Source organism: Chroicocephalus ridibundus, chromosome 8, assembly GCF_963924245.1.
Source record: "Chroicocephalus ridibundus chromosome 8, bChrRid1.1, whole genome shotgun sequence".
NCBI classification, from domain to species: Eukaryota; Metazoa; Chordata; class Aves; order Charadriiformes; family Laridae; genus Chroicocephalus; species Chroicocephalus ridibundus.
In genome coordinates, this window is record NC_086291.1 from 32,277,371 (window position 1) to 32,298,532 (window position 21,162).

The window sequence follows — 21,162 nt, forward strand, 5'->3', positions numbered from 1 at the left end:
CAGTTGCTCCTGGCTGCTCACAGAAACCTTGGGAGCCTTTGACTTCACTTCGGAAATCTCCGCCGACCTCTTTGGTCCCAGAGATAAATGCATTGGTAAGTGTGCAGGTGACCCCCTGCCAGAAGTGCCTTCCTCCCTCCTCCTCCTCCTGGTGACCCCCTGTCAGAGGTGCCTTCCGCCCTCTTCCTCCTCATGACCCCCTGTCAGAGGTGCCTTCCTCCCTCCTCCTCCTCACGCAGCTCTCCATACAGCTCCTGGAAAGAGGTACCAGGGGTGGACACTACGGCTCTGGCTGAAGGCCCTCTCCTGCCAGCCTCAAGTCCCATCCCCGCACTGGAAGCGCTGGCAGCAGTGCCAAGCCGGGACTGGTGAGGAGCTGTGAGCAGCCAGACACGAAGCTCCTGGCCACGGGCCATTGCCAGCCCGCGTCCCTGCAGGCACATCCCTCTGACCAGCCCCAGGCCACTCTCACCAGCTCCACAGGCTCCCCCTTGGTCACAGAAACTGAATTAAAATGGGAAGACTCAGACCCCCGCATGGGAATCCAGTGTCCTAATACGCCAACAATGGTACCTGCAGACTGGTCGGAGCCTGGATTTCCTGAGATGGGTCTGTTGGGAACACCCTTCAACTTTGGGCACGAGGGACAACTACAGAGTGGTTCCAGGTAGACTGAAACATCCGCTGTGCGGGTCCTAGAGCAGGCATATTGCTATGGGAAGACCATTGCCATGCAACGTGGTGTAACAAAGATCAGAGCACCCGAAGAGCCACAGACCAGCTCGGAGAGAACTAAAGCAGAACGGTCTGGTCCTGAAATAGGTCCTCTTTTTCTTTCAAGCGCAGCTCATTAAATGTTTGCTGGAAAAACAGAAAAGCATTTTCCACAGAGAAGAGGACATCCAAGAAAAGCCCTTTCGGACATAAGTTGGCAAGAGGCTCCCAAGCATTTATCTTCGGCATAGAATGTGCTCTGTCAGGAGGGCTGTAACTAACAATACGCTGAAAAACATGCCACAGACTTCCACTGTATTTTATTTGGCGCTAAGGGGTTATTCCTCAGCACAAAGTATTTGCAACTGGCATCGGTTAAACGAGAAATTACAACCTTCAAAAGACCTACTTAGCGTCAGCTGCAGAAAGTACGGAATTTGCCATGGGCTTCGATGACAACAGATTATGTCCCATAAAACGCTGCAAACACGCTCGGCTACAATGCTGGGCACGAGCTGCCAGTTCAGCTGGCGGGGGGGGGACACTGGGGACTCAGCGCTTCCTGCCCCCTTTTTGGGAGGCTCCCGCCTGGTTTAGGACTGGTGACACGTCTCTTCCCGATGCTCCAGCTCACGTGTCGGCCAAGTTCGGCCACAGGGCTCGAGACACGGCAAGCTGATCTCTGCAGGGACCGAGTGGGGCCGACGGGCAGGCGGCAGAGCCGAGCCAGGCTGCAAAGAATCTCCGAGCCCCACAGCAGCATCGTGCTCCATTTGGAGCGAAATATCCCAAGCTTTTTAGCCCCACAGCTCGTTAGTGCTAAGGAGGAATAAGAGAGAAGTGTCTCGTTCCTCTATGCTGGATGTTCAGCTGGGACAGACTGAAGTGAAGAGCATGGATGGGTCAGGAGGCCATGGAACCCTGGTGGTTAGGAACCATGGAAGGGGTGGGTTAGTGGGCTGGGTGCCCAAGGTGGTGATTTGGGAGCTCCATCACCTCCTGATCCTGCACAGCTCAGCCACATCCCAGGATGAGAGACAGCTTTGCTGCCCCTGTCCCACAGCAAACTCCCCAGGCCCCCCAAACCTCCTTCCACTCCGGCTTGTTGCGTGATCCAGAAAAGGAAACCTGGGAATCAGGAAACCTTCCTGGTGTTTGCTCAGGACGAGCACCGTGTCCACGCAGGAGCGCACATGGAAGTGTTCTGCGGAGAGCCTAGGGAAGGGAAGACCATCACCCGGCCCCCGCTATCTTGAGTTAACCTCAAAAAAGCGGCGGAGATTCTCAGTCCAGAAACAATCACTGCCTCGGCTCTTGGAGCGGGCTCCGGAGAGGTCGGCCTGAGCGAGGTTTTCCTGCCGCAATCCCGGAGCCCGCTCAGCGAGCTGTAAAACGCTCCCGTCCCCGTGCTCTGCAAGAACTTGACCGTTTCCTTCCCCAGCCCGAGTCAGAGCGGCGCGGCTACAGCAGACCTTAAAAGACAGGGGTTTATTGGGCAAAGACCCCGCGTTTACCTTGCCCTGGCAGGATATTTAACCATTCACGGGACTTGTGCAGCAACAATAAAAACAAAAGCGGGAGGAAAAGGAGACTTTTTGCACAACTCTGCAGCCCGCGGCAGGCAGCCTGCCCCGCGTTAGCACGCGCTGCTCCAGCCCTTATAAAGACCAGACAGCCTTTGAGTTAATCCCTCCTCCTGCAAGCCCAGGAATTGTCACTTGGCTTGAAATTAAGTGTGCCTGCTAGTCTTTACGGGGCTGGGGGAGAGGGGATGGCTGTGCTTTGTCTGTGCCCCGCAGCACAGCAGGAGCAGCCAAAACGCCACCGACCGAAACGTTCACGGAACATTAAGTCGGACCTTCCCAGAATGGCGCAGTTGCTTCTGTATCTGACCGGCACTGAGACAGGCTCTGGGCAGACTGCGCCTCCTCTCTGTGCACCCTCTTGCGTTTTTTTAACCTTGAAGCTGACTCTCGTCCTTCCGACTTAGACACACTTGACAGAGATGTACCTTTTTTACGCCAGCTTTTCACAAGACCCCTGAATCTGGAGCTTAAAGAAAAAAATCAAGGAAAAAAAAAGAATTAAGAGCCACGGTCCTCTCACAGAAACGCCGAGACTGGAATTCAGTCCCGCTGTACTGGCACGGCGCATTCAAGCGACAGTCCTCCCATAAAGGCTTCAGGCGCTCCGTTAGCGAGCCAGGCAAAACCCGGCGTCCTGGTACTAAGGGCCTATCGTCAGCCAGTTGGCCCGGTTTTAAAAGCAGAAGTGCGACAGCTAAACCCATCTGCAGAGCCCTTTGATGCTCAAGCCGCTTGCAGTCAGGCGCCTAACTACAGGCTAAAATGCCCAACTTGAGGCAACCGCACGGGAAAATCTCAGCCATTTCCCACTCCAGAAGTCAGACGGCATTTTTGACAGGGCAGACCCTGGAGTCCTCTCCTAGCTAGGGAGCCTAGTCAGGGGGAAAAAAGGCCCTTTTAAATTTATTCTCTTTACAGAGACTCACAGGGAGACCAAGCCAACAATTGTAGCGGAATCATGTTTTATTTCCCAACGTCTGACGGGAAGAAGCGTATCAAATCGCGTGTCATCTGCTGCCGCAGGCTCGTTCCTGAGCGGGCGCCTGAGACGCAGGGACCGCTCCCAGCTCAGACGCTGCTTTTACTCTGCAGATAGTTTAAGCGCCCCCGATGAACAGAGACGCTTTCCCAAATCAAAAGCAAGAGGAAGAAAAACTTCATGTAAATTAAACCCAAATAATATTTTGACCCAATCTGTTCCCAGCATTAGAAGGATTGCCGAAGCTGGAGATGAAAAGCTCCTTTTAAGCTGGAGAATTCATCCCCGATGAAGGACGGATGAGTTACTACAACAAATATTACATTTCATGCCGGCTAACAACACACTGATATTGCCTCACACGAACAGGGGTGGCAAAAGCGCTCCCGTTGATTATCATTTACACGCAGATGACTTCCAAGTCCTCTTGCTTGCCGAGCCCGGGCTGCGATAGGACAAGCCGTTTTCTCCCACAAACCTCTTCCGTTGCTCAGGCATTTGTTCTGCAGTTGCTCTGGCAGTTTTGCTGGATCTATCACCAGGGCACAGAGGTAATAAAATACTACAACTCCCCACCCCTGGGCACAGGCTGTATCTTTCCCTGGTTACCTGCCAGCCTATGGCCAAAGTCGAGAGTCCCACCCTCGCTGCCTGCCGTGGGAGACCTGCTGCTGCCCTCACCCAGAGCCATGTCCAGAGAGACGGGTGCCCACGTGCACCCTAACCACACGTCTGCCCCGTAGCTCCACCATCAGCTCCACCAGCACTGGCTGAAACGGGCCAGGCTGCCCCAAAACAGCGCTGAATCCCTGAAACTGCCCGGGTGGCTCTGGGGTACCCTCTCCCACCTGGCAGTCACCAGTACTTGAGCATCAGCCTTTCCAGCTTTCACCAAAAACTCCCCACGCCTCCAGTTTTCACACAGAAAGGACTTCAACTTCTCTCAAATCATTAGAGAAAACGAGCCTGGGAAATTTCACGGCTTGAAACCCAAGCACTTTAAAAAGTTACTACCGATAGTAACCAAAGTAAACCGACACCCTGCGTTTGCTAGAGCAGAGAGCACGTTTGCACGGCAGAGATTCTGCTCCCAAGGTATTGGGTCTCCTGTTGTGGGTCTTCCCTTTAAAGTGTAAAATTCAAAAAAAGTGGGAAGTGTTGTCGGAAAGCCCCATCGAGGATCTCTTCCCCTGTCCCGGCTTTCCCTCCTCCTTGCTCCCTGTGCCAGCTGGGTTCCAGGCACGCTGTGTCTTGCTCAGAGCCTGGCTTGCCACGTTGAGGAGAAGAAAGTTGAAGACGGGCTTCAGCCCTTTGAAGCAGCCACAACAGAGAGGACATCCTCTCCCCAGGGACACGCCGCACGGGGCTGGCCCAGCCAGCGGGACAGCAAAGCCAACGTGCAACGTGTGGCAGGAGAGAGGCAGCGATGGAGGAGAAGCCATGGGCCAGAGCTCACACCAGCCTCCCACGGGAGCTGGGCAGCCGGAGAGGAGACTCTGTCCTTGGATGGGCTACTCTGGGCACCGAACCCCTTGGAGGTGCCTTACAAAAGGGCAGCCCAGCTTCCCCAGCTGGTTTCAACTGGGTTTCTGGAGAAATCACTCAGAACACAACATGCTCTTTGCCTCGGATCCCCCTGTCAGTTTTTGAGTTGTTGGCCAATTTCAACCACAGCTTGACAATTTGAACAGGAATGGCAAAGATAATCCAGCTCCTACAATTTTCTTGAAAACCCGGGGGCTCAGCAAAAGGGAAGAGGCATTATCGATGCCGGCAGCAAGAGACCAAGCAGCTGGGCGAGCCCAAGCTCTTACAAGACACCCGAGAACCTAGACCAGAGCACGTTGCTGCTCGGACAAAGTGAAGGGAAATCCCAGCAGAGCTCAGCCCGGATTGCCCCACGGACATCCCAACCTGGAGGTGCACAGCGGGAGGAGCATCATCGCCAACGGCTGCCTCCTTCACATCACACCCCCTCACCTTCCTCAGCGAGGCCAGAGCTGGAAGAGCCCAGGACTCGGACTGGGCAGCCCGAGCCCCATGTTTTGGGTACGGACGCGCCAGTCTTTGTAACTATTAAACCTGGAGAAAGCAGAGACTCAGGTGATGGGGAGCGCAGTGCTGACCGCATCCCTGTACTCTGCGCAGGGAGGGCGAACATCCCACCTTCCTGCGGGACCCCGGCCACACCACAGCATCCACCCGTGATTCCCTCCCTTTTCCCGCTGCCACAAACCACGGACCAGTAGATGGCACCAGAATAACAGAAAAGCCCCTCCGGTTCTGCCCTCCGCATCTCCCCAAATCCTCCCACAGCATCATCCCCCCCCCCATACACAACTGGGCACTGGCAGCAACCGATGGCTTTCGGCTCTCCACTTTAAAACCCTGTTTGGAGCTGACTTCTAACAGGACTTCTAAAAGTTTTAGCAAACAAATTCAGGAGAGAAAGGGGGGGAAAAAAAAAAGTCAAAGTGGTTTCTTTCCATTTCGAGGCTTATAAAATCTTCCCCCACCCCCTCCCCAACATAGATGCTGCTTTTAAATGAAAAACAGAATCAAAGTATTTACCCAAAGCATCTGCTTTCTCCATAATTGCTTTAATTTGGAGAGGTTTTCCCCCCCTCCAGCTGGAACCGACAGAAATTTCCTGCCTGCTGCAGTTGAACAGAATCTGCATTTCTCAACGTAGAAGCAACTCACCCGAGAAATGCTGGGCTACGTTTTTAAGTAGGAAGGTGCCCGTCTCTTTGGCCCTTGTGACTGTCGACATTGTTAAAGGAAAGTCTAGTACTTCTTCCCAAGCAGCCTCTGCTATTAGCTAATGGCAACATCCTTGACCCCGGTGGTTTGAGCATCCTCTCAACTCTCTCAAAACAACAGGACCAGCTTGGGTCAGGGTGGGTATTTTCCCTCAGGAGAGCCTGTCTCTTGCACGCTGGGCATGCAAGAATTCTTCACTTTACAGAGAGGCTGAGCTAAAGCAGGATTAACAGCCAGAGCCACAGCTGGTGGCACAGTTTCGGGTGACCACAGCACAGTTTCAGGTGACCCTATTCCCACCCATGCCTTGTGGAACCTCCTGATCATGGCGTGGAGAGCCACGTTTTCAGGAGGAGGACTTGGGTGAAGATGCTGGTGGTCTCCAGGGACACTCGCTGCAGCGCAGACAGGACTCCCCTCGTCCCCGAAGCACGACAAGGTGTACCCCAGCACCGCGCAGTGATGCCGAACGCCCCAGAACCGCGGCCATGGCTCTGTCTGGGGAAGATTTAACGTTCTCGTGAAAGCACATGGATTTTTTTCAGAAGCTTGAATCCCGCCTGGAGTCAATCTGGGACAAATTCAGAGACCTTCTGACTTTTCACACCCGGGACTGAGTTTTGAATGTGGCTCAGCTCAGCAAAGTTTTAGGAGGAGCTTGATTATTTTGATCTTTCTCCCCCATTCCCATTATTAATCAGCAAAGAGTAATACCTCCCAACCAAACCATTTGCCAAACCATTTCTCTGCATACTTTTTGCTTAACAGCCCTTCTAGGAATGGAGCACAGTTGGAAACCTCCCCACTTCCATCCTCCTTGGCCAACAGCGTGTCCATGTGCACACGTGGCCACCAGCACTGAGCATCGGTGCTGGGAAATGCCCAGCTTGGCAGGGGTGAGGAAGGCTCCCATCGCTGCGGGCTCGACGGCAGAGCGGAGGGCCAGCCACGAGGGCTTCGTGCTATGAACGCTCCCGGAGGGAGCCGCCTTTCTGCGGCTCTTTGGCTGTTCCTGATTTCGGCAGGCTCCTCCCCGGATGGCGACAAGCGAATGCAAAATGGAGCACAGACACGGGCAACAAGAGATGTCTCGGACCACTGCGGCCCTGAAAGCCCTTTTTCTCCCTTTCCTTGGCACCAGCCCTGCACAGCCATCTCTGACCTTACCAGGGAGCCCACCCTACCAATTGGGAGCCCCTTTGTCCCATGAGAATGCTAAGCACGTTTATCCCCCTCCCCAGCATTGATTAGATTTGCAGCTCTCCCTGTTTTCCTCATTTTATCCAAAGCTGACGGGGTTGCGATTACAAGAGACACTGTTCACACAGACTCTCAATCTGGCCAGAAATACCACAAATCTCACGCAACAGCCTGTTTTCTTCAGAGCAGCAGTAAACTCAGAAGAGGTCCCGAAACAGGAGATCAAGTTGGGCTGTTTCCACGTCTGATGTTTGCCCTCTGTAGTTCTGCAGAGGTTTCTCTATCTCTGCTATTCCTAACAGCAGGATTTTGGGGGGGACTGTCCTATAAATGAGTGGGGCAGCTGGTTCACTTAAGAGCCTGAGTTACGATCAGAGCTGAGGACGTAGCTTTTCTTTTTCGTTTCTCGCTATGTTTTGGTTCAAACCCGTAAACAGACTCGCACCGAGTGGATCTGCGTTCCCCATCTGGCCCTGTGATCCAATTTCCTGGCAGGAATATCCCCAACATCGAATTGCGCAGGAATGCTGCAGCGCGTCCCTCCGTCCCAGGGCCAGAGTCAAGCTCTTCCTTTTGCCGGTTTCTGCGCGAGACCCAGCCACGGCGTTTCACCCAGTTACCCTGCTAGCGAGACCAATAACTCATGGCTGACAAAAGCAGCTCTTCCAAAAGGGCTTCCAGACATTCACGGATGGAGAAGCCAACGTTCTCCTTCGGAGTTCTTTCTAGTGATTACATAGCATCTCACAGTCAAAAAAAAAAAAAAAGCATGTTTTCTGCCTCCTTTGAATGCATGTCTGGCTTTTGCTCTCAGCCACTGGCTCTTGTTCTACCTTTCTCTGATGGATTGAAGAGGGGGAAAAAAAACAAAACCGCACAAAAGAAAGACCTCTTCCTAGAGAGTCACGGAAATGGGGATTCAAATCCATCATCACAAGTGTCTTGGAAGGACTCTCGGCGTTGCGTGGCCTGAGAGGGACTGCGCTACGTCACAGGAGGAAAACAGCTCCCACTGGGAGCGGAGACCGGGGAAGCACGGCAGAGAGCAGAGCCCTTCCGAGGAAGCCTGGAGAGCAGCGCCGTGCTCAAGAGGCGGCGGGAGAACGGGGAGCCCACCACCACCCCCGGTGAGAAAAATCAGGATTCAGCACCCAGCTCTGCACAGAGTGCTCCGACACTGCGAGAACAAGACGTCCTCTTCACTTGGTCACACCAGCCTCCTCCAGACACAGACCATCTCTGGCCGGAGGAGCACACAGCATTCGCAAAGGCGGACATGAGCCTGCCCGGATTGATGAAGCGCAGCTTTTTGGGGCATGGGTTTTTTTTTTCCCTCCCCCTAATCACAGATTACTTCGTCTTTTCCATCGCACCAGCTACTTCCAGCCCACAATGCCAAAAGCCACGCCGAGGAAATCTGTTGCCTGGTTTCCCAGCAGTGGGTTCCCCCCCGGCGACCGTGTCCCTTCCCCATTCACGTGCCTTCCCTCAGCTGGATGGGTCCCTCTTGCCCCACAGGGACCCCAGTTGAACACAGCACAGCAACCTGCTTGGAAAATTGAAGGCAGCGCCATTGTGCTGGCCAGGACAGACGAAATGCAGGGTTTAGCACACAGGCATGTTCCCACCAAAGTCACGCAGCCACTGAAACTTGGGACTCCCTTCCCAGGGCAGGAGCTCTACGCTGTTTATCCCTTCACATGTTTGTCTCCACCAGATGTGTGCTTGGGGTCTCCACAGCATCCTTGCACCACCTCTTCCTCACTAGACCTGGCAGGATTCCCCTTCTGCCTCACTTAATCTCCCTTGCTGCAAGAGAAGTAGGTGGGCTTAGAATCCATTGGGCATCAGTTTATACTCTCCTCTTCTCGAGTTTAAGCACCTCTTCTTTCCTCCTAAACTGGATGCTGGAGCTCTCCTTACTGCTTTTCTTCTCTGGACTTTTTTATTTTTCCAACCCAGTTTGCATCTTCCTTGACATGCAGCTTGCCCCAAACGCAGCCGCCCTGGAGCCCTCTCCACGGCTGAGCACAAGGAGAGGACGCTCCGCAAACGAGGCAGAACTACAGGAGATGCTGTGGTTGGAAAACATCTGCCTCTCCTCATAAAGATGCGGCGTTTTGCATTGAGCAGGGGAGTTGGTTCAAGGCCAGGTGAGCAGATTTGCAAAGGGCGCGTAGCCACAGCGCTCCAGCATAGGCTCCTTACACCAAATTCGTCCCCCTTTATAGACAGCAGGTTGACACCAGTGTCTCCTGTGCTGCCCTCCTTTGGAGGGCACCACGCAGAAACGCCCTGGGCTGTGACTTGCAGGAGATCTGCTCTGTAAGCTCATCGGAGGAGCGAGAGCCGCCACTTCCCCCAGCAAGCCCGATGTCCCCACTGGGAATAACTGGTGGAGACGAGATGGATCTGTCCTGTCAGGCGCCCGTGACCAGACCTCGCGGAGCATGTCCCGTGGAGGACCAGCTCTCCCGCAGCTGGAGAGCTTGGCCGGTGGCGGGGCATTCAGAGGAAGGGTTAGCACCAAAATAGGTCATTAGTGAGCGACGTGGCGTTCTTCATTCTTCTCCGGGCCCCTCGTTTTCCTAAGGGGAATGCCTCAGAAAGCCCACTGGGGGGGAGGAGGAATTTACAGTTCCCTTCCAAAAACCAGCCTTTGTTTGTTTGATCCGTTTTTTGGTTTTTTTTAAATGATCGAGTAACTTGTGAATACATTTTCTGATGATTCCCACATCCTCCCAGCTGGAGAACGGTTCATGAACAGACTCCAAACTCTGTAAATGAGCTTGTTAGTCATAAGTCTTCAAACAGGCTTGATAAACAACTTTCAGCCTGCAGGATATTCATCAACCATTCTGTCTGCCTGGTCTCCCGACACTAATTTATTATTCACAATGAGAGATCCCGCTCCTAAATCACAGGTGATTGTTTCTTTTTACTGATTAGCTGATTTTTTTTTTTTTAAGGAAAAATAATGAAAAACAAATCACCAACAAGCAATGCATCGCAAGCACTTATTCCTGAGCAATTCCCCTTGTTTCCACGAAACGTATCAGCAGTTGTCCAAACGAAGGAAACTGTAAGTAAAGATATTTTTGGCCAAACCTTCAAGACAAGGCAACAGCCAAGAAAAAGAGTGCGACCATCCCAACCAGCTGCTGGGAATTCCAGTGCCTGCTGTCAAACCCTTCAGAGACCTTCCAGCTGACCGGCACGTGCCGCTCTCTGCATCCTTTGGGTTCGTGGAGAGCCCAAGCATCTCAAAATGTTCAGGAGATCCGAGTCCCCATGCAAAAATCCGCCACCGAAAACCCCATTTCACCCCATGGATGGGTTCACGCAGCAAACACAACTCGCCCCAAGGGCATTGGGTGCACTCAGGTGCACCCGAGCAGAAGGTGGGTTCCCTGCAGGAACAAACTTGCTGGAAGTTGCTCCAGTTCATGGAAGGGGATCTCCTCAATGCTAATCAGTTAATTAACACAGAAGGTGGTCGATTCCAGAGACAGAGGCAGATGAAACAGCAATTTGCTGGGGGCAATGCAGAGGGAGGAGAACCTTCCCGAGTCACTGTTAAAGCCAAGCTCTTACATATCACACATCCAGCAGATTTCAAAGCCCCTAAATTAGGGGCTGGGATTGTACCCAGTTGTATGGGCAAGAAAACTGAAGCACAGCAAGGTGAACTTGGCCAAGTTACGGCAGCAAGTATACAGGAAAAAAAGACCTCAAGACTCTGTGGTCAAGGCACCAAAGCATTTTGGAGAAACAAAAAGACAGGCTGGGTCATCCTACTGCGCCTTCTCTGCTGAGGTTTGCAGGGAAAAAAAGCCCCACTGTTTTCATTTGGATTTTGGGTGCAAACCTTTTCCGGGCAGGCTGCTCCCAACACCAGCAAACACCGCCCTGTACAACCCCTGCCCTGCGGTCCCCCCAAGCAGAGCGGCCCCACACAGCCTGGGGAACACGTGGAGCAGAAAAATGCACTCCCCAGCAGGCTGCCTTGTGTGTGCGCATGAAATCCAGACCCGTGTTTCCACCACCACCTTGGCTCCCCATCCCTGATCCACGGAGAGGTATAGACTCCCATCAGCATTCGGAGTGAAGGCAGCCGGATGCAGAGCTTGGGTCTGGACTGGTCTTGAAAGCTTTTTTTTTTTTCCTGTCTCTCACTGCAAAATCACCAATACATGCGCTCTGACAACCTCAAGCGCTCAAGACCGGACAGGCTGTGCTACCAGCTCCTGTCAAGAGACAGTCTTCCCAGTGCCGAATGGGAGCAAACACGCTCAGGAAAGAGACACAGAGTTGTCACCAGCTTTCTCCAGCACTGTCAGCATGGAAGTCATCCATCCCAAGCAGGAACTCCGTGACGGGTTCACAAACCTCTGCTCTGTACCTTCCATCCAGGGGGAAACGCAATGCCGCACGGGACAGAGAAGAATAACAGGTATGAAGCGTTACCGGCGTTTCAACCCATGGGGTGGGGAGAGCTCTGCAAAGCTTTACGGGAAACCAGCCCAGACTTCACGGGGACAGGAGCTGCCTGCAGAGCTACCGGCAAGGGCAGCCCTTTCTGCAGCACCAGGCCCAGAGCATTAACACTCCGTTTGCACTGTTACGGCTCAGGCACTTTTCCCTGTTAAAGTCCAATCCACCCCTGCAGAGCCCCGGCTCCGCTGAGCTGAGGCGGAGAAGCGACGGCTCTTTGAAAGCTGCTAGCGTGATTTTTTTTTTCCCCCCAAATGTGGGTCGTATTAATGACGCTTCCGAAAGAGGGCAACTTCCAGAGCACTGAGCAGGTCTTCATGGCTTCACCGGCACACCGGCTGCAGCTCAGCCCCACTCACCCACCACTCGTTCAGCAGCCACAGACAACAAAACCAAGAGCAAACAGCAGACTGACGAAGGTCCCCATGGGATCAAAACCTACCCAACCTTGACTGGTCCAGCATCTACATTGGCTACAAGAGAGGGCTGGGAGCTACTTGGCTGCTGCTTTCTGTAGCCACCCACTGTGGCCTGGCGCCCCCAGGCATCCCGCTTTGTTCCCAGTGCCCCTGGGACTGCTAGTCCCCTTCAGAGCTGGATGCCATTTTCCTTCTCCAAGCCTGCCCACTCAGCAGCTGCTGGTGGCAATTCTGTCTTGTCTCCGGATGCACAGGGACACGGATAACTTTGGGCTTACTTTGGTCAAGGAGGCCACAGGAGAAGTTCATCCGCTGGTGGGCTCAGAGCAGGAAACAACGTCCCCAGGCTCCTGATGAATTCCAGCCCTCGGTGCAAAAGCAGTTTTGCTGCCTGAGCAGCTCATCAAGACGTGGAGATGGTCCTAGCCAGATCCTGAGCGGTTCTTTGGATGTTTGCCCTGCCCAGCAGTCTCGCTGACTGGCTGGAGTTTCTCCTGTAGGAAAATTTCTTTAGCCAGAAATGGGGGAAAATTTGGGTGGAATACGAACTGGACGCTGCAATAGGATGTAGTGACTTGTTAACAGCACAGCTGGCTCCCTTAACCTCTCTTCTACCCTTCCCTTCCAGGAACACAAGGCACCAGGAGGTCCTGGACTGCCACTCCAAGGCAAACGTTCACTTCATACGGGCACAGCAAATCCAGACTGTCTGGGACAGTGCTTGAAACACTGGCTTAACCTTTTCTCGGCCTCTGGAGGTGAGAGAGGAGCCCAGAAAGCTATGTAAGCTGAAATAGATGCTCACTGGCTTGCTCATCAGGCCTCTCTTCCCAGCTTTGGCCTTCGCAGACTCATCCTTGCAGATGCCAGGCTTTCCATTGCAGGAGGTGGCCCCCAGCCCTCAGGTCTGGCACCACCGCTCCCTCCCCTTCCCAACCAGCAGCCCCCAGATGTTCTCCTTTGAAAGAAACTTCTCTCAAAATTATGCCACCGCGCTCCCAGCAGATACGCGGTGCACCTCTGCTGAGCCCCCATCCCCACCTCACCGCGTCTCCCAGGGCTACGGGGTAGAGACCAGCTGAGTCCAGCAGAAAGAGCGCAGAGACTCTCCAGTGGCTAGTAAGAGGTTGAATTTATGCAGCAGCTCCCCCTCAGGGGGAGGCACTGCTGGCATCCTCCTCCACACCCCACCGGAGCTGGGTTTTCACACCCCTGTGAGCTGTCTGCTCTCCCACCAGAGCAGCCAGTGGGTTCAGAAGATCTCTTCCCACATGCGGCGGAACCTGTTATGGTTTTTCTCTTGGGGGAACCAGACTAAAAACCCGTGCTCTGTGCTCCACCGCCCGAGCACAAGTTGAAACCTTCCTGTGCCCTGCGTGTAAATTCCTGAGGACAGTTCAAGCCGAAAGTCAGATCAGAGCCTTGGACAACAGCTCCTCCAGCCAGCCTGTGATGATCCTCGCTTCACATCTCCGTAATCCGCCCCGAAATCCAAGCCTCCTTTAGGAAACGCGAGTAGGGTGGGGAACCAGCAAGGCAGTGATTCATCCTCCCCAGAAACGGAGGCCCAAGTCTGGAATATTGTGACACTTGGTAAATACTCGTGATGTACTTCATTATGCAACGGAGGCCCAGCAGGAGCACAGCTCCCTCAGGGCTGCTTAATACGGGTTTCAAAAACGATTAAATATATCATAAACAACTCCCAACCAGGAATAAACACCTATAATCCCATCAAACCATTCTGGTGATGTCAAAAACCACAGGAGCAAACTCAGTTAACCAGGGGAAAAAAGAAAAAAAGAAAAAAAAAAAATATATATATACCCTCAAAGGAATTATGACCTTGTAATTCTGTGTCTGCCTTGTCAAATGCTCAAAGCCCCTCCTGCTTATTTATTACTGTGTCCAAGCTCTTGCTCTGCTTCCTAATGTCACATATTTGGATGCATGTTGCACCTCTGCCGAAAGGCAAACGGATGGTGCCCCTGGATGCAGGCAGCAAAAACTGTTTCATGCCAGCGCAGAAATATTCCACCGGCCTGAAAAAAAAGGGTTTTTCTGCATGATTCAAGGCTGCCCGTCAAGTCTGTAAATGCTAATACTCATCAACTGGCATACATATAAGCAGTCCATTGAATTGCACGCAATGGTGTGAGTAAGGATTGCACAAATTAACCCTGAGATAATATTTTCCCATGCGATCACGGCTTTATACATCATCAAAAAGATGGAAAATAGACTGGCTAGTAGTGGAAACTCGGTGCAGATGACAGAAAGCTGATGTTCATTAAAAGCGTTCTAGCAGTTTAGACCAAACCTTTAAGTTTTACGAGAGATTTCAAAATCTAATTTTCATGGAAATGTTTTCATTACATAAAGGGAGGGGGAAAAAGAAACCCCAGTAAAAACTTTCAGCAAAATCTTTTTCAAATTAAAAACTTGGAAGCTTTGTGGGGATGGATTGAAAACACAAATACCGTCAGCAAATTATGAGCCCATGAGAACCAGGAAGCAAAACCGATTATGATCAAAAAAAGTGAAATTCACAAACAAATAAAAGTCTAGTTTCGGCCGTCAAAAGGGGGGCAGCATGTCCAGAACTTGCAAACTGAGTCAGCTCCCTCCTTCAAATTCACGTGGCTCTTTTTTCCTTGTCAATAATAGTACGTTGTCCATTTTTGTTTGCTTTGGGGGAGTCCTTTTTTTTTTTTTTTTTTTTTTTTTTTTTTTAAGACTCCAGGTTTCTGACGGAGCCACATTCCCATCTCTTGCTGGCGTCCAGAAGCTCTAGAAACGTATGTGAAAAACACAAAATGTTTTTCACGCTTCAAATTGTCGGGTTCGGGGACGTAAGAAAAATATCCCACACCGCGAGATAGTTGCCGCAATAACCATGCGCCAGCCAGCCTGAGAGTGAAATTAAATAGATACGCCCAAGGAACATAAACGGAAAGAAGGTCAGCTAACTTCTAACAACTGCTTTGTGTTAGTTAGCTGTTATTCAACCTTTACTCAAGTGAACACTGTTCGCTCTTTCCGCAAGAAGCTTCTAGGACACGCGCAGTCCAACCGGCACGGGTAAAGATTACTCCCCCAAGAAAAAGCCAGCTGTTGTATTTTTCACATAGATAACATAAACGATAAGTGCCCTAAAAATAACGTTGATCCGATCCTCAGTTTTTCCACATGGGCTGCTGGAAGAGGAGGATCGGTTCTGGAAAGCCTGTCTGGGCAGCACCCTGTAAGGATGCTCGCCGCTGCCCGCGGGGTTAAGGCACTGCTCACCCTTGTGCAACCTGTGGACATCAGCTGCTTCCCGAAGACTCTCCCTTTGTCCATCAGCTGTGCAGGACAGGAGAGGAAGAAAACAGCTGCTAGATTTAATCAATTTACCCTGCATTTTTTCCCCCACCTTTCTATTCTTTGTACATCCCCGGGTCTTCAGTCTCAGCATCTTCTGGGAATGAGGGCTGTGTTTTACTAACAAAAGAGCCACTTCCTACTTCAAGATAAAGCAAAGGTTTGCAAAGAAAACCCTGGAGCTTCCTCTCACTTTCACCCTCCAAGTGGACTCAGCAGCCCAGAATCACTTTTCACATTTCAAAGCAGCAGCCGAGCTTTTCCACCTGTTTTTAAGGGGGCATACGTTTCTTTTTTGTGATGGGTGGGGAGGCACAACACTGCAGAAAACCTCAGAATCAGCGAAAAAAAAAGAGAAACAATTCAACATTTACACACCCCTTTTTACTCCTGCAGCGGCCTCACTCGTTCTGATTATAAAGAGGCATAAAGCATAAAGAACAGCCCTACGGGAGCGGACCAAAGGTCCTTCAGCTCAGGATCCTGCCTCAGACTGCCAGTAAGGAGAGAGCCAGAGGGTAAAGCCCAGGAGCAATGGAGCGATCTCTGCCCCAGCCCATCCTCCTAGTCTCTCAGACTCCCGAGCCGGACGCTGCCTCCGCACACCGCTGCAGTGAAGAGCCATCCTCAGTCCTCCCTGAAATCGTTTCTATTTCTGATCTCTAAGAAATCCCGTGGCAATCTCATCCGTCACCAAACGAGAAGCCGAGACAGCCCTTCCCTCCTGCTCTCGACCCCGCTGCCTGAGAAGAGGGGGCTGAAGCCAGCACGGATCGGATGCTCTGCTTGACCCCAGCCTGAGCACAGAAACTCACCTCTTCCCGCCCGCCCCGGCAGCGTTCCTGCATCCTTGGGAAGGAGCAGCAGTGCCGAGGGGTCGCGATGCCCACCGGGGCAGAAGGAGTCGTGGGGAGCCGCAGGCAGCCTTCGCCCCAGCTTTAATCGCAAACCAGCCCCGAGGATATCTGCGAGCCTGGGAGAGAAGCGCAGCCCCCCGACTGCCATCGCCTTTATACTGAAGAGAAATTAAAGGCCAGTAATAACTCAATACGCAGAACTCGTGCACGTACTGGACCAAAGCAGGGTTTGTTCATTCCTCACAAAAGAAACCCAGGCATAACAATTTTTCTTCTGCTGCTCATACTTTCTCCGTGTCATTTTATGAGCCATCAACAGCGAGACTCAAACAAACACACCGGAAAAAAGCAGAGGTCAAAAATGCCATCTTAAGCGGGGGGGGAGGGGAAAAAAAAAAAAAAAAAGAAAAAAGCTAATAGCTTACCAGCTCTGGATTTGGAGAATTAACCCTGCTCACAGGCAGGAGCTCTGGGAACCCATATGCCACCGGCCAGGTTTCTGCTACCCCAGAGAGGAGCTGAGTGCTGGGAAGGTCAGGGGGTCCCCTCTGTTGAGCTGGGACCCGCATTTCCATCCCAGTTTTAGCCAGAGTCAGGGAAAGCCCTGCTACTGAAGCAAGAGCTGGTTGTATCTTAACAGGTGGTTTTGCAATGAAGAGGAACTCGGGTTGCAAAGTCTTCCTGGCAAAGCGGCAGAGGCAGGGAGCTTTGCTGGGAATTCTATCAGCTTTTAGGGTACGGCTTTCAGAGCTACAAGCTGAACTAAAGTCAGTGAGAGTGACAGCTTCACAGCACCACTGGAAAATCAGCTCCTTAATACGCTGACAGTTCTCCCTGTAAATATTACGATCACAGCTACTCCCGAGGATGTTGTTTTTTCTTTTTTAATAAGAGAAACATTTTCCCCTGGACCTCCTTCAAATGAACCAGTGGTAAACATTTCCCCCTGAACCTCTTTCAAACGAACTAGTGGTGAAATAGTGCCTTCAACCTCAAATGTTCTAAATGAAACCTTTTGTCATTTCTGTGCCAAACTTTTCCCCTCGATTTTGAATTACAAAAACAGCGCTGATAATTTGGCTTTTCACTTCAGTTTAGGACAGAAATCAGTGACAGATTAGCTGACTCTCCTTCAGGTTGGAAGAACATTTTTGGTATTCTTGAAACATTCCACAATTTCTCCAAACGGCTTTTACCTTCTCGCCTTTAGTAACACGGAGAATAACCGAGCCCTGTGTTAGCTTTTCCACTGAACCAGCTCTCATTTTTCACCCAGAAAAGCTCATACCTCTATTGCACTGCCTAGCTCCAGCACAGTCCTTTTCCTGCACGGATTGGAAAACACTTCACAAAACACAGGCAATAGATGGGGAAACTGAGGCACGGAGGCTCATGGGATCTGCTAAACACACCAGTGAAAGAGCCAGAAAGCCCAGATGACAGCTCTGCCCAATAAACCAGGGAGAATTTATCCCCGTTTTTTGGGTTTTTTTTTTGCTTACTTTAGAATACTTTTAAAACTTTCTAATTCACCGCAACGGCATTAAAACTTTTACAGCATTCAGAGAACTTCTAAATTATTTGAAGCTGTAGTTTGGTCCCTGCTTGGCAATGCTGGCTGGGAAACACACCCTCGGACTGAGGTTTTTTGGTCCGTTTTATGCCCTGAGAGCAGGGTGGGTAGCGGGGAAAACACAGCCCCTCTTTTCCAGGCTGATGGAGCTAGCCTCAGAGAGCAAGGGGCTGCGTCAGGAGCAAATCAGGTCCAAATATAAAATACAAACGAAACCAGGGGGTGAAACAGAAGGAAAAAAAGAGCTGTCTCTGTAATTTGTTGGTTAGTATCTTGAGGACCGGCCGGCCACAGTGTTGTGGCACAGGGGCGAGCAGCAATCACTGCCTTCCCCGCTAAAATATATGCCTTTGGGGCCAGAAATTGCATCATTTTCGCGGGTCCTGGGAAGGGAAAACTTTTTTTAAGCGGCGTTCGGTCCACCAGCCGCTCCCGGATCCGGGTCCCTGGGAGGGCAGGGAGCCGCTCCGGCAGCCGCGCATCCCTCGCTCCCTTCCCGACCGCATCCCGCAATAAACCCGACTGGGAATGATGTTTCCCCACACACACACACACGTCCCCCCCCGGAGAAAATGGCTTGCCGGGGATCCCACGGGCGGTGGTGCAAGGAGCGGCTGCTTTTTGGAAGGCTCCCCCCTTCCCCAGCCCGATTTTTCGTCGGGATCCGGAGAAAGCCACGTCGGACCCGCGGGAAAAGAGGGTCGGAGGCGGCTCCCGGTGGGAAAAAAAAAAAACAAAACCAAAACAAATTAAAAGCGAACGAAAATCGCAATGTAATTGCAATCGCGATTTTCGCTCGCTTTTCGGGTTTGGCTTGTTTTTTTTTTTTTTTTTTTTTTTTGGCCTTACGGCAGCCGCAGGGCAGCCCCCCAGCCCGGGATGGGGGGCACGCTGGGAAGCGAGCCCCTGCCCGCATCCGCGGCCCCTGCCCGCCCCACGGGAGGCACGGCGGGGGCGGCCGCAGCCGGCCCTTACCCACAGCGAGAATCGCGGTCAGTTCCTGCGGCCGGGGATTTTCTCTATTTTTTTTTTTTTTTTTAATCTGGAAGCAGAGGGAGGGCAAGGGGAGAGGCGGGGGGGGTGGGTTGCTGGCCCTGGGTGGGGGTTGCACACCCCCCTCACCCCGCTCCGCCGCGGGTCGCCCTTTCTGCCAGCGCTCCCCTTGGAAAATGCCGCGCAAGCCGGCGCCCGTCCCCGCTGCCCTCCAGCCGCCGGGCTGCTGTTTCACGGCTATTTGCCTTCCCAAACGAGGACCCGCTAGAACGGGCAGCTCAGGGGCAGCTCTGCGCCCTGCCCTGCCCGCCGGGCCTGGATCACCCCCGCACCGGGAGAACCGGGGGTCGGGAAGGAGGGGACCGGCGGCGCCACTTTGCGGCGACGCACGCACCCTCGGGCCGTTTGCGAGCCGCGATGCTCCGGCCAGGTCGTCGGACAATCGTCCGTTCCCCATCCAGACCCACGAGCAGCTTCCCGGCGTCCTGCAAACTACGGTGCCGGTCCCAGATCCGACGGGTGGGTGGGTGGATGGACGGACGGACGGACGGAGGGAGGCTCAGCCGCCTGCCGCGCCTCGCCCCATCCAGCCAAACTCCGTGCTCAGCCCCCCGGCAGGCGATGGGAAAAGGGGGCTCAGCCCTCCGGCCCGATCCTGCCCGCCCCGGCTCCCAGGGCTGTTTTCCTCCGGGTCCCCCGAAGGGAGACGGAGCGGCGCGGAGCGGGACCCGACGAGCGCGGCACGGCGGCGAAGGGCAGCTCGCCGCTCCCCCGTTCCCGGGACGCCGTTGGGGGAAAACAAGCGTTTTCGCACGCTGCCGGGTGCCGGCCCCGCCGAGGGCAGGGGGGACGCGGACACGACCGTCTCGGGGAGCCGGACGAGCCGGCCCGAGGACCGGCCGGCGGCTCGTCCGGCCGCTTCCCCGCGGGAGCCCCCTCGGGGCCGGCACCGGCTCCCCCGGCCGCTCCGCACGTTGGAAAGGCCGCAGCGGCCCCTCGCCCCCGGGGAGGGATGGAAGTGGGGTGTCCCCGCCACTTACTGTCCTGCTGCGGGGTGTCGCTGCCGCTGGTCAGCCCGGGGGACTCCAACAAGCTCCGGCCGGGCTCTCCGCCGCCCTCGTCCGCCTGGGCGGCCACCATGTCGCCCGCCTCCTCCAGGTCCAGCAGGTGACTCACGGAGAAGTTCTTCTTGGCTTGTAAATTGTCCAGGCCGGCGGGGCCGTCGAGGCGGGCGGGCAGCAGGGCCTGCCTCTCCATGGCGTGGGCATAGCTGGACGCCATGGTGTCGAGCGGGGCTTTTCTGCCCTCGCCCCCCCCGCCCCCGGGGGCGCCCACCGCCCCCGCTCCCCCCCAGCCGCCGGCCCTTCGAGGGAGGTGGTGGCGGGGGGGGGGAAAGATGCGCGAGGACCGAAGACGGGGGAACGGGACGGGACCCGACGGCGGCGGGAGGGGAAGCCCGAAGGGGAGCGGGCAGGGCCGGGTTTAAAACATGCCGGAGGGGAGAGGCGAGGCGGCGCGGCCGGCTCGGGGCGCCGGGGCGCGGGGAGCTGCCGCCGGCCGGGAGGCGCAGGGTGGCTGTGGGGCCGCCGGGGCGGGTGCGCCCCGTCCCTCCGCCTCCGCTGCCGGCGGCTCCCCTCCCTCCGCCCCTGCGCTGCCCTCCCCTCCCCTCCGCCCCGCACTTCAAACGGCGGGGGCGGCTCCGCGCCGCTCCGGCCGCAGCCGGGCACCCGGGGGAGGGCGGCCCGCGGGGCCCCGCCGGGACGTGGCACCGGCACGGCACCCCCCCGGGACGGGGGTGGGCAGCGACGGCCCCGCCGAGCTCATTAGCTCCTGGTTGGGGGGAGGGGGGGGCGGCTGGGGGAGCCCCACGGTTTGGGGGGGGGGCGTGGTGGGGAGAGGGGCGCAAAGGCGGGGTGTGGCGTGTCCCCCCCCGGCGTTGTCACCCCGGGGGTGCTCCTGGAGAGGAGGATGGGCACGGCCCTGGGGAGGGCTCCCGGGGCAGAGGAGAGGAGCAGGAGGAGAGAAATACGGTGAAATGGAGAAATAGTGAAAATGAGAATTGCAGATAGAAAAGGGGACAAAGAGAAATGGAAAAGAAAGTGTGAAAGGGAGAGGGGAAAGGAAGAAGAAAAATAGTGAAAGAGGAAGATAAAGTGCAACAGGGAACTAAGAAAGAGAAGACAGACCAAAAGGAGAGCAAAAGAGCAGAAGAGAAAGGAAA

General features: G+C 54.1%; 1 protein-coding gene across 1 annotated transcript in view; it reads right to left on the reverse strand.

The window, feature by feature from the left end:
- PRRX1 (paired related homeobox 1) overlaps nucleotides 1-20,529 on the reverse strand; it is a 43,677-nt gene extending 23,148 nt beyond the window's left edge. Inside the window, exon 1 of the mRNA XM_063345082.1 lies at nucleotides 19,982-20,529. Within this exon, the coding sequence (XP_063201152.1) occupies nucleotides 19,982-20,222 (241 nt within the window). The 5' untranslated portion in view covers nucleotides 20,223-20,529. The remainder of the gene's footprint in view (nucleotides 1-19,981) is intronic.
- Between the last annotated feature and the right edge of the window lie 633 nt (nucleotides 20,530-21,162).